The sequence below is a fragment of the Carcharhinus amblyrhynchos genome, chromosome 7 (assembly GCF_965287045.1).
Source record: "Carcharhinus amblyrhynchos chromosome 7, sCarAmb.v2.hapA, whole genome shotgun sequence".
Lineage (NCBI taxonomy): Eukaryota > Metazoa > Chordata > Chondrichthyes > Carcharhiniformes > Carcharhinidae > Carcharhinus > Carcharhinus amblyrhynchos.
This window is the reverse complement of record NC_137330.1, coordinates 86,274,389-86,287,724: the sequence shown is the minus strand read 5'-3', so window position 1 is coordinate 86,287,724 and position 13,336 is coordinate 86,274,389. Positions and strand designations below refer to the sequence as shown.

The 13,336-nt window shown below is 36.9% G+C and overlaps 1 protein-coding gene across 8 annotated transcripts in view; it reads right to left on the bottom strand.

The window, feature by feature from the left end:
- LOC145345103 (bcl-2-associated transcription factor 1-like) overlaps positions 1 to 13,336 on the bottom strand; it is a 57,073-nt gene that overhangs the window by 7,632 nt on the left and 36,105 nt on the right. For 6 of the 8 annotated variants that reach the window (XM_080192709.1, XM_080192711.1, XM_080192710.1 and 3 more), the window contains 6 exons: positions 11,676 to 11,781; positions 11,304 to 11,388; positions 9,549 to 9,730; positions 7,431 to 7,611; positions 2,326 to 2,481; positions 1,290 to 1,505 (listed from right to left, as the gene is read on the bottom strand). In XM_080192709.1, the coding sequence (XP_080048835.1) occupies positions 1,290 to 1,505; positions 2,326 to 2,481; positions 7,431 to 7,611; positions 9,549 to 9,730; positions 11,304 to 11,388; positions 11,676 to 11,781 (926 nt within the window). The remainder of the gene's footprint in view (positions 1 to 1,289; positions 1,506 to 2,325; positions 2,482 to 7,430; positions 7,612 to 9,548; positions 9,731 to 11,303; positions 11,389 to 11,675; positions 11,782 to 13,336) is intronic. The other 2 variants (XM_080192715.1, XM_080192716.1) reach the window with 2 other exon arrangements.

The window sequence follows — 13,336 nt, the reverse complement described above, 5'->3', positions numbered from 1 at the left end:
AGAAAAAAGTCTCAGTCTATTCAGCCTCTCCTTATAATTCAATCCATCAAGTCCCGATAGCATCCTAGTAAATCTTTTCTAAACTCTTTCTAGTTTAATAATATCCTTTCTATAATAGGGTGACGAGAACTGCACACAGTATCCCAAGTATGGCCTGACCAAAGTCTTGTACAACTTCAACAAGACATCCCAACTCCTGTATTCAATGTTCTGACTGATGAAACCAAGCATGTTGAATGCCTTCTTCACCACTCTGTCCACCTGTGACTCCACTTTCAAAGAGCTTTGAACATGTAACCCTAAATCCCTTCGTTCTGTAACTCTCCCCAATGCCCTACCTTAACTGAGTAAGTCCTGCCCTGATTCAATCTACCAAAATGCATTTATCCTAGTGTGTTTTTTTATTTACATTCACAGGAATGTTAGTGATACAAATAATTTCTGCATTATTAAGTTTTCTGTATGAATGGACAACTCTGGCAGGCCAAGAAATAATCACAATACAGAAATGATCATTCTCACATTTATTTGGGGCTCCTGTTCCACATTTCATTTTCAATTTCAGTTTGCATAGTCAGTGATAGCTGCCACAATCAGCCAGTATTGGGGCAGATAGTTGGCCAAATAAACATTTAGATTCAGCTGTGATGTGTGATATGACTATCAGATCATTGTAATACATTGTCAAACTGAAACTGATATTACAAGTGTTTGATCTTTTTGAAACTAATGTTTCAATGAAGGCACAAGAGTATTCTAATATTTAACCTCGAAGGGCAAAAGGTTGATGCAATAATAAATTTTTTAAACTGTCCTGTTCTTCGAAGCAACAAATTAGGCACCACTTTGAGTTTGCCTAAAGAACGTTGATAAAAGGATGTGAATACAATCATGTTTCTGCTGGCAGCTTAAAAGAATACTACCTGAACAGATGCTCAACTAAATCTGGATAATTTACCACAATTTCAAAATTAAATCAGATAAAGGTGGTTCAGTGTTATCACAGCATGGGTACAGATGTTTTTAACCATTCTTGGCCTCACTACCAACTTAATTACCACAGGGAAACAGACTGTTCTACCTCAGCAGATTAACCTCCTGATGCATTGATCAAAACAGCTACTAATGTGTCTATCTGGGTGAGGCTGTGGGCTGAGCCACCTCCTCTCCCAACTGCAGAAGAAAATGTGAAGGGCAGTCAAAGGACACAGAAATCTCATCTAAGCATCTTTAAACACAAATCGTAAAAAATCTAAGTGTTAATCCAGGTCTCACCAAAAAAAAAATACCTTTTCCTCTTTGTGTCTGTCCTTTCTCTCCTCTTCATCTTCTATTCCTCCATTTTCTTCCTCCTCCTTTTCATCGCTTCCCTGATATTTGTCATGTGTCCACTTTGGACTGCTGCTCGATTTTTTGAAAATAAATCGCCCACGTCCTCTTGGAAAAGTACCTCGCCCCCTTCCCCTTTTGGCCCAGTAATCCACCCCATCATCTCTGTCATCATGCTACCATGAAGAGAGAAAAGAACAGGAAATACTTCACCATTTTAATCAGGTTATTTCTTTTTTTTTCTGGAATTCCCCACCAGATTGTAGTTTACTTGTAAAGGTAAGAACAGGCACATGCAAACCTGCCATTAAAAAGTATACTGACTAGGGTAACAGTCTGAACTAGTTCTTTAAATATGCACTAGCTCCATGCTAACTTTATCAAATACATCTGAATAGCCATCTGAAACACTATGCAAAATACTGCAGATAAGCAATGATGAGACAATTGAGAATGTAAGTATTTAATCAAACTTCCTGGAGCTGGCATGAAATAAACATTGAAAATTTGATAAGCATCAGCAGTGAGGTCAATTATTAGAGTGGAAACTACCTATTACTTCTTTTCATGATTAGAATATTTCATAACAGCTGTAGCCAAAGCCAAGAATATGGTCTCATCAGAAAGATCTAGAGAGTTAACATGTCAGCGTTTTAGCCATCCTTAAAACATGCCTTATTTGATGATCCATGCATAATAGCAACAACATTGACTCTGGGAAACCATTAATAAATACTTGCATGATTCAAAACTTTTGAAAATTTTTCAAATTCAGTTTCAACAAATTATGATCCTGAGCTGACATTTACAAGTCTATTTTAATGATAGTGATGTGCACTGTTTCCCCATGACTGAAGAAAGATTACAACAGGGAGAGCAGATTTACAATATTTAGTATAAAAGCTAACAAAATCCCCACTTATTCTTGCTAAATCATGATAACCAAATCCAGGGGAAAAAAACAACAAATTCTTAGAATAGACTGCCAATACCCACCAGGAAGTATTTCTTGCTCTTTGGAGTATATTCAGGATCCCACTCTTCCTCCTTGGATCGCTTTTGAAAATTTGGGTTTGTAGTACTGGTGGAAACAGTACTTGAACCAGAGAAACTTCCTCTGGCTCTCCCTCTGCCACCTCTTATTCGAAACTGCTAAATGTTCAAAGCACAGAATCTGTTAGATGCTTTCTGAGCTGCATTTCCTTTAAGTATTTTAGAAAGTAAGAAATCAAAGGGGCAGGAAAGGATAAAAGCTAGCCAAGGAGCTCAATGACAGTATGAGAAAATACAGACCACTGTCATTTCCATCACCTAGTTTAACTTTATTAAAACAAAACTTCATATTTTCTGCTTGTAAAACTTTGTATTCTTTTCTTTGGCCTACATTATGCATTTATTTTCTATTTCATTAGCAGATAATTTCAATGTAAGTGCTCGATAGCCTGTGTAGTGGTTTATAAGTCATCCTGCATCAAGGAGGATTATTAAAAACATACTACGCTTGAAAAATTGTACAATATCAATTTTTGTGTGTCCTGAAATTACATAAAGAAAGGACACAGAAGAGATTACAAAGGAGCAATCTCAGAGTTTTAGCAAGTATTGTAAATCAGATGAATCACTAAATTGAATCATTTCAATAATAGAGGCTCAACACACTTTTAACTTTCAGACACAGCAGATATTTGCAGCCAGATGATCCTTGCTCAATCTGCAATCATCTGAGGCAATCAGCATTTGTTCACCAGCATACAGCTTGGTAACTTCTTCTTACTGGTCATTACATGTTTTTAATAAAGTTCATTACCCTAAAGCAGCTAAATAAATGTTTAATATCACTGCAGTTTGTATTTTGGTGCAATTGAAAGCATCTAGAAAGATATTTTAAATAGATTCACTTGCAGATTGGATAGCATGACTTTAAAAAATTCTGCTACATGTTAAGCCACCAGAAATTATTTTTCTATACACAATGTGAACACCTTAGAGCATACAACAAAGAAACAACACATTTTAAATGCATAAATTGATTAAATATTTCAGCTTTCCTCAAAAGCAAAGTTTTTTTTAAAAAAAGCACTATAAGCACAAATCTGGTATGGATCGCTGCCCCAGATACAATTTTAGACATGACTGAATAGTAATGAGCTGGAATGGTGCTTATCGTAGAATCCCTACAGCGCAAAAGGAGCCATTCAGCTCATTCAGTCTGCACCATCTCTCTGGCAATGAATTATCTAGCTCAGGCCCCCTTCTTCCTCTTCCCTATAATCTCACACATTCACCATGGCTAACCCACTTAACATGCACATCTTCAGACTGTGGGAGGAAACTGGAATGTGCAAACTCAACAAAGTCATCAAGGCTAGAATCGAACCTGGGTCCCTGGAGCTGTGAGTCAAAAGTGCTAACCACTGTGCCAGCCCTTTACTTTCAAATCTTTTAATATGTGTAACAATGAGACTTGGAAGACATACTTTTCATATTGTTTATATGCTAATCATTGTCATTGAACAATGAACATAATTCTGCATCAAACTCTAACTTGCTCTTTAGGAAATGACCACAAACTTTAATGTACAGTCAATGTTCTCACTCAAATAGGCCCTGGGATTGGGGTAAATTCTCCAATATTGCTGATTACTTAATTCTCCAAAACCAAGATCAAAAATACTGTACTACATAGTAGCATTCATTAGTTAAGCTGGGTACAATCAGAAATGATGACAGATTACCACACAATGTGTAAAAGTTTTTATGACCAAATCTTTAGGCATAAAGAAGGGAGCCAAAACAGATGAGCAATATTTGAGGGGTTGAAATCACTTTGCACCAGGACCAATGGGGCAGATGGTAACACAACTGTCGCCAGGTCAACTTGTGTCACTCTGTTACTCAACTCTTGCAACTGTCTCCTCAGCCTTGTGGCAGGCTGGAAGATTGAGAAACTTTTAAAACCAACAAAGGGTTACTAAAAAAGTAATTAAAAAAGCAATGCTAAGTTATGAAAGAAAACTAGTACAAAATATAAAGGAGGATAGCAAAAGCTTCAATAAGTGTATAAAAGGGAAGAGAGTAGCTAAAGTGAATGTTGGATGATTGGAGAAAGAGCCTGTCGATTCATATTTATCTTATGTTAATTCTGGATATTACAGTATTAGATAGTGTCGATCTGTTGAGTATTTCCGGAATTTTGTTTTTATTTCAGTATTCCGGTACCCACCTTTTGTATGGCAAAGGTATAAATGATTTTGAACTTCAAGAATTCTTAGTTTCCACAGAATATTCATGTTGAGATGTAGCTAGACTTCCAAAATATACAAAAACCCAAAGACGAAAAGAGTCTTTGACAAAAGTGTCCTATGGAGATCAGAAAATAAAAAAAGCAGTGCTCCAAATTCACAGATTTTCTAACTAAATTCCTTGTATCATTGGAGATGAGCAATGTCAGGAGATTTATATATTTATTGATTTTACTAACATTATTTCTGCAGCTCTTTAATAAAAGTATTTTCTGCAAACATAGATAATGGCCATGAAACCAGTGGATAGGGACACCAGGTAGTATGCTGATTTTTGTTTGCACAGTAAAGTTTGAAAATCATTCATCTAGATTGAAGGATTAAAAAAGTACTAAAGCTTTACATTTTATTAGCGCTTCATGTTTACATATTGGCTTGATAATTTCTTAAACTCTTATTTTAGAAAATTAAATTAATACTCTTGAAAAGGTAATATCTGCAAGTGCAGCACGACCCATGAGTACAACACATCAATTTTCTCCAAATGACACAATGATTCAAAATATTCACATTTATAATTTCTTGTAATATTGCATGCATATGTAACTAAAGAATTATTGGATGCAAATCTGTAACCATAGGTTTGTTAGTAAATTACATACTAATGCTTCACTTCATAACTGGAGGTGACTCAGATTCAATGCTGCCAAAAATAAGGAAATGATGAACTAATCAAAATATGAACATTTACATAATCTGCTAAATTAACTTAATTTATCTCTATTTCAATTGTGTTTGCTGTGGAAGCTAGGTCAATGGAGTGGCAAGGTTTTTGAGATGCAGCAGAAGTTATTATGGAAACAAAATGGATTATAGTACAATTTTACTTTGCACATGAATAAGTTGCCTAATACAAGCTTTTCTCCAATAGATCCTTGCCAATACCACAAACTGATTTAAATTTTATAGATGTTACTACATTTCCAATCAGTTTTACATCTGCTTGCAGCCAAGCCCCAAAGATATTCTTGGCTTTTGTTGAATATGAAAATATCTTGTTTTCTCCATTTTTAATCACTCATATTAGAAATCATTGCAGTCTCCCAATGTAAGTACAACCTGAACTCCTGTGCCACATGGTTTGAACAAGATCAATCCATGTTCTATGGAATAACACTCAAATTCACTCTTAACATTGCTAATGATCGCACTTCATACTGACCGGAAAACACATTCTACGCGCTGACACTGTGCATGCTTAAAACAGCATGGTCCCAACTACATTAGGAGGCGGGAATTAACTTTAAAAATTATAAATGAAGCAAAACTTAAAGCACTTTTATACTGAATTCCAGAACTGCAAGCCTTTCAACACTAGGTACAAACAAAACTTTCAAACTACTGGGACTAGCTGTTACTGATTGTCCAAAAAACCTAAAGGCCATTGGTCTTTGACAGTTCCAGTAGCTTCACAGGGAGCTATCATGCTGTGTAAGACTTGCTTCTAAAGTGGCATTCAAACATACTCAATGAGATGACAAATAACTTTACAGCATTTACCAGTTTAACTAACAGACTTAAACAAAGGTTAAACACGGTTCTACAGCTCAAATTCTGGATTTGCCTCCTCACATTTGCCCTCTTCATCTCCCTCCTCTCCTTTAAAATCATCCTTAAATCCCAGCTATCTAACAATGTTTCTGGCACCCCTGCTATTATCACCACATTTGTTTCAGCATCCAATTTTTCTTATAACACCAGTATTAGACCTTGGGAACGTTAGAGAGCATTTAATAAATGCAAGCTGTGTGACTCAATGTTATTTTCAAATACTAGGCTGCATATTGGAAAAAAGTCAGCATGAAGCCGTCTTGATCCATGCCAGCCTGCCCCAAAGCCATAACATGGTGCAGGCAATCTTAACAGCCTGGCAGTAGTACTTCTGTCCCTCACTGGGCAAGGGGCCTCAGACATGAGAGTTGTTGACCAATCCAATTGGCCAGCAGTCCCAGAGGCACCAAGATCACATTAGTGAGTGCTGTCAGGATTACCAGTCCCAAGAAGGCAGCCTAAAGGATCCTGGGTTGAGGAGGGTAAGGGTATTGGGGTAAAGGGTTTGGGTGGCGGGTTATGGACAGCAGGCAGGTAGGAAGAGAGGTGTGTGTGTGTGTGTGTGTGTGTGTGTGTGTGCGCGCGCGCATGCATGCGTTTGGGGGGGGGGGGGGGGGGAGGTAACTACTACCTTGCTGGGGAAGGGTGGGGATGATCTCTTCAGGTGTTTCTTCAATTCTCTTTGGAAAGCCACAAATTAATCTGCCTCTACCACCCTTACGGGTAGTATATTCCACATCCTAACCATTTACTATGTAAAACAGTTTCTTCACATTTTGCATTTGGTTCATTTGCCATTCGTCTTGAATCCGTCTTCTTTGTTTATCAACCGTTCATTTAGTCGGAAGTTTCTATCTACTTTGTCATCACTGAATACCTCTAACAAATCTTTCAATACGTCCTTCATTAAGGATAGCAATCTTGGTTTCTCCAATCTATCATAGAGCTGAGGTTTCTTATCCACGGAAGCATTCTCAAATTTTATCTGCATTCTCTCCAAAACCTTCAAATAATTCATAAAGCATAATCTAAATACATTGAAGTCAAACCACTATTATTTAGAGGTTCAGCATGTCATCCTAATTAGGAAAACAGGAACAGTAATCTTGTTCTTCAGTGGTCAGCTGATACCAGGAGGAAAATAAAATCATATTGTTTCAGTATTTGACATGCTTTAAGAGTTTTTTAAAATTTTTTTACTTGATGAGCTTGTTCAAAAGCAAAATCTCAGCATCACGATGTACTTACAAAGTTTCCCCTTGGTCTTCCTCGCCCTTGAAAAACTGGATTGTCTGTATGTCCCTGGAACGATTTAAAACCACTCGATCCATCATCCCTTTCTTTTCTGCCTTCTTTATCCTCATGGGGTTCAGGTGATGAGGAGGATGAAGAGCAGCTGGAATGGTCCCGATCTTTATTTCTATGCTTGCTACAAGAAATATATCAATAAAAATTATTCCTGCACACCGAAAAGCAAAGAAGTGATTGTCGGACAATCCATTTACTGCTACCACTAACAGAATGTCAGAGATTAAACCTAAATAACCGAGTGCGGGGTGGGGGTGGCGGCTAGGGCTGCTGAATATTATCAGTTTGCCTCTGCCTCTCATCTTAGGTTTATACGAGATTGGGTAAGAGGGCACTTCACCTCCATTTGGCTTGATATTGCAGCTGGCCAGTCTGAATACTTCTTACAAACTGTTGTTTCTAAAAGATTTCAAGACCATGCCTGACAAATAGAACCTGGAGGATGGTCCGTGAGTTGGAAGGAAGATTTAATTTGACTTCTGCTCTCCTATTCAGGTCTAATATTTGGAAGGTTAGGGGATTCATCAGGTTGAGTGACTTGTTTAATGGTGCCTCCTTGTTATCTTTTGTGTCAATAACATGAAATCCTGAGATATTCCTTTTCAGATATTTACAAGCTCAGGGACTTCAACATTTCTGATGGTCCAAATTACTCCTGCTTCCAGTTTCTATGCATCTTGATGGTATGTGTATCCAGGTGGAAAAAATTCCGATATCTATGGAACCAAAGCAATTATTCAGCAAGTTTTATGACACATGATGTTCTTCATTGTGCGTGAATATGCTAGGGACTCTGCGATTTTGGGAGAAAAGATTCTCAGTGAATAATGGTGAGGAGACCTTAGCATAGCACGGTGGCACAGTGGTTAACACTGCTGCCTCACTGCACTAGGGACCAGGATTGGGTCTGTGTGGGTTTCCTCCGGTTTCCTTCCACAGTCTGAAAGACATACTGCTTGGGTGCACTGGCCATGCTAAATTCTCCCTCAGCGTACTCGAAAAGGTGCTGCATTATGGCGACCAGGGAATTTTCACAGTAACTTCAGTGCAGTGTTAACTTAATAAATAAGTGTTAATACTATTGGTTAGGCATACTTAAAGAACTTGAGAGGATATCTGATACAGCCTTAAAGTTTGATCTTCGTTCTTGTTTCTGGGGCTCCCAGCCAAATAGATAATTGAAGCCAATGAGAAAAGGGCTATACATTTACAGCGAAGAATAGCCTTCGCTATGGATTCTCCTCTCTGTTCAGAATGCCATACAAAATATCATAGAGTGTACCCCAATGGAATTCCTAACCTGTCTACTCTGATGCAAACTGGATGCATTCCCAAAAGTATGGGGCCTCTTTTTCAAACATACAGATTCCGTAATACTTGAAAGGGTAATACTCTTAAAAGGGTATTCCGTAAGCTATATAGCATCGCTATACGCGAGGCTGTGCACCACTTTGCCATGTTTCCATGGTTTTATCCTCTTTGCCCCCACCATCCTGCCATTTGTCCTTTCTTTTTGTTCCTGTGGAAGCGCCGCGTGTACTGAACCTACTAAAACAACTGCACTGGTTTCCTCTTGTCTTTTCCTACATTTATATATGGAGAAATGATCAAGCTGTACTGTACCAGTTTTGAGGGTATGTTATTTGCGGCAGTATTTGCAAAAATGGAAAAACACTGATAATAATAATTTTTTTTAATAAAAACTACACAAAACGGATTGAAGAAGCCTAGACAAGCAACATTATTTCTTTCACTCCCCCCCTTCCTATAAATTAACGCAAGCTGACAAGGGAATATTTGGAATTCTGACTGTATTAATATGAAGTACTGTATTGCATAAGCGACTATTAGGTAATTAAAAATTCAATCTTTTTATATAATCGCTGTCAATGTGTCAGTTTTCCAGTTTCACTATTGATGTGCTGTTCTATGATTTTATTTATCCTGAAAAAAGCTCAAATTACTACTGTAAATCCCCACTACTGCTAAATATGACATGAGAATCTAAAACTGATCAAATGCAAATTAACAAAATTAGAGTTTAAAAGACAATCTCACCTTCCTTCCTTGAAGGGTTTGTAATCTTTGTACTCTTTATGATCTTTCCCTGATTTTTCCAAGGAAAGCTTCTTTGATGTACTAGGTTCTCGCGAACCTTCACGTTCTTTACTTTTCTCTTTTCGACGCCGATCAATATCATGGCGCAAGTCAACTGGATCACATTTCAATTTTTTTTCTGCCTAGTTATTTTACAAAAAAAACTGAGACTGTAAGCAATAAACAACAGAACATTTTCACATGACTGGAATTAATTTGATGCTAAACAGCTGCGTTATTTGAAATAATGATTTTGTAAACATATATCATACATGAACCCACAAGGTTTAATTTTAATACAGTATTTACATTACTGAAGATTTCTTTGGTCTTTCAAATCACCACTGACTAAAAATTAGAAACATGGAAAATATTTTCAAAGCATAAGTAAATTTATTCAGGCAGACATGGTAAATTATACTGATAGAAATCAAATGTTAAGTGCAGTTTGCAAAAGGAAATCTCAAATAATAAAAAATATCAAACAGTAATCAAAGAGCGAAAGTATTGATCCTCTTGAAAATTAGTGGGAGGTTGGAATTTAGGATAACGAAATAGCAGATATTAATTACTTCCCATCCAACTTGACTCCACTAACAAAAAAAGAGGAAAAATTGCTAAAGACAGTCATCAGATTTCAAGAAATGGCAGACAAACAGAGAAACTATATTTTTTAAAAAACCCTTTACTTTAATCATTTATAGGATCTGGTCACCACTGACAAGGCCATTTACTGTCCATTGCAAATTGCCCTCAAGAAAGTGAAGGTGAGTTATCTTCTTGAACCACTGCAGCCCATGAGTTGAAGTATTTCCCCTACCAGGGTGCGAGTTCCTGGATTTTGACCCAGAATAATGAAGGAACAGCAATATATTTCCAAAAACGTGTGACTTTGAGGGAAACAAACTTTCATTTTGTGGCATTCCTCTGTGCCTCCAGCCCTTGTCTTGCTAGGTGGTAACGGTCGCAGTTTTAGGAGCCTCAAGCAAAAAGCCCTGGTGGGTTGCTACCGTGCAATTTGTACACACTACAACCACCATGGACCATGGTGGAGAGTGAATTTTTAAGGTAGTTAACGAGATATCAATCAAAAGGAGGTGCTTTGTGCTGGGTGGCGTAGAGCTCGAGTGTTGCTCAAACTATACTCACCCAGGATCTGACTTGCTCTCATACCCATAATATTCACCTGCCTTGTCCAGTTAAGTTTCTGGTTGATGGTTACTCCCAGGATATTGAGTAGATGATCGTTGCCAGGCAATTGTGTGGTGTGCATGTTACATAGCACTTATCAGCCCTTGTTGGAACATTGCCCAGATCCTGCAAGCATGCTCAGACTGCTTCAGTATCTTGAGTTGGGAATGGAACTGAATAATGTGCAATCATCAGTTTACATCATTAAGGGACATAAGTTCAAGGTAAAAAAGGAAGGAAAGTTTAAAGGAGATGCATGAGGCAATTTTTTTAAAAAAATACAGAGCCAACAGGAAAGGGCAGTACATCATAAGGTATAAATGGGTTGAAGAGACATCTCGTGGCACAGGATTAAGCAACTTGGATTATGCCTGAAAAATTAACAGGATTTTTGGGTTACTGACCCTTTCCTATTCCAGTAGTTCTTACTAGTATGCATTCACAAAATCTTCAAATAGACCAAAAATTAAAATACCTCATAATTAACAACTGATAAAGCTGAAAGTCTGTGATATAATTGTTCACCTTTCGGTTGTCTTCTTTAGAGGTTACATCTTCCTCTGTGATGCGAGTATGCTTTCGTAGAGAGCTGGGAGAAATATCAATTCTCCTAAAGGTCAACAGTTACATAGTGAAACTTCAGTGCTGTGGCAAAAATTAAGCTACAGTCATCCTTCCATATTGCCATCTATATACCTCTCTCATCCTATGAGTTAAAATTAATACCTTGTTCATGGTGATTACTCCCTTTAGTTTAAAGATGGTGTAATACTGCAGTTTAAACACTAAACACTTCTCCCTTGGATAAATACTGACAGATTAATACAACAATTAGCTACTGTCTACTAAAAATGCCAATTTTAGCATCTAGAATAGTAAAAGTATGCAACTATATACCTGTGGATTTCAGGACTTTTCTGCCTGGCTCCATGGTCTTCCGCTGTCTTCTGATACATAGTAAAGCGTTCATTGAGGGTCATTCCTGTTGACTTGAAATAGTGCTCTGTTGGTTTTAGAAGAGAAATACTGTTCAGTTAATTTATTTTCACATTGGCAACTCCATTCTTGAGAAGATATGTTAGTATATATTCAAGAAACCTGGCAGAAGTAAAAGATAGATGGAATCATGCAGTAAATGCAATGGCTGCAAGATTACATTCTTAGCTATGTTAGGCTTAGTGTGATAATTTGAACCATGTTCATACACCTTAAGACAGCACAATTTTCAAACTCTGTAAAGTGCAACAGCAAATATGCTTTACAACTGCCTTTAGTTCAATTGCTGCACTACATGTAAGGTGACACTCCAGCATTTTGAATTGTCAGTGAACAGAACAGTTATTTACAATACGGTATTTTTGCCATACCCATACTAGCTTGGAGCAATAGGTACATTTATCACCAAACACTTCTGAAAGCTTATCCTGGAGTTGGATGAACTATTTATATGCAGTAACTTTTCAAAAAGTAAAATAATTTTCCCCACTCCTGGGTGATTTTTAACGTTAGCAATGCCAAACAGACCCTCTGAATTTGATCAACAATATATCCCTTTCTCAATTTGACAAGAAAAATTATTCAACTGTCTCAAACTTGGCTATGGAAAAAACTGGTTAATAAAATCACAAGTACAATATCTATGGGAAAACTTACCGCCTGAAATCCAGAAACTGCCTCACAACCAACCATAAACACTTCAATGGGTCACTACAACAGTAGTGCCTCGATCATAATTCCATGAAACTCAACAAGGAGTGCAGAGGAATTTTGTTGTTAGCAATTCAGTTATAAGCCTTTTTTTCCAGGAAGACAGAAGCTTCAACTTTGCCTGTGTTTTTTGCATCTGTATCTTTCAACCGTTATTATATTTTTTAACATGGGACTTGGAATTTCAATACATGAACACATCCCAGGATTGCCATGACCTATTTGCAATGAAAAAGAAAACATCACTGGGCTTTTTAGCTCAGCACAAAACTGTACCTGTAACAGTGTATTGGTGTACTAACATAATAATGTATTTTATTTTCATAACTTTCACTAAAAAATCATGGTGACTAAAGACTGATGGACTTTAAAAATTCTAAAGAATCAATTTCATGTACATATATTCCTCTCTGACAAATAATACGAGTAAAGATGGGGAAATTCTTAGATGCAAATTTTCTCTGCATTTCTGTAGGTTTACAGTTTGTCGCGTATGATGTTCAAAAACAGCAAAGTTATAAAACACATTAGGTAATATTCTAATATTGTACAAGATGGCTAAATTGAATTACATTTGAAACAAAACTGCACAATGTTATAGATTTCTCAAAACTTTGTTTCTTGAGTATTTTTTCTTTAAATTTAAACTAAAAATTACACTTACTTACAAAAACAAATATTTTAAAAATTGCCAAAATTCAATCAGACATTTCTACACAACTAATGAACAAAATCAAAAGAAAAAGGAGAGGATGAAAGAATGCCCCCCTTCCACTCGCTCCCAAGTTAGCAACATATGTTTAATAGCTTTTACAGGAGATCTTTTTAGGCACTTGAAAGTCAAGCATAGT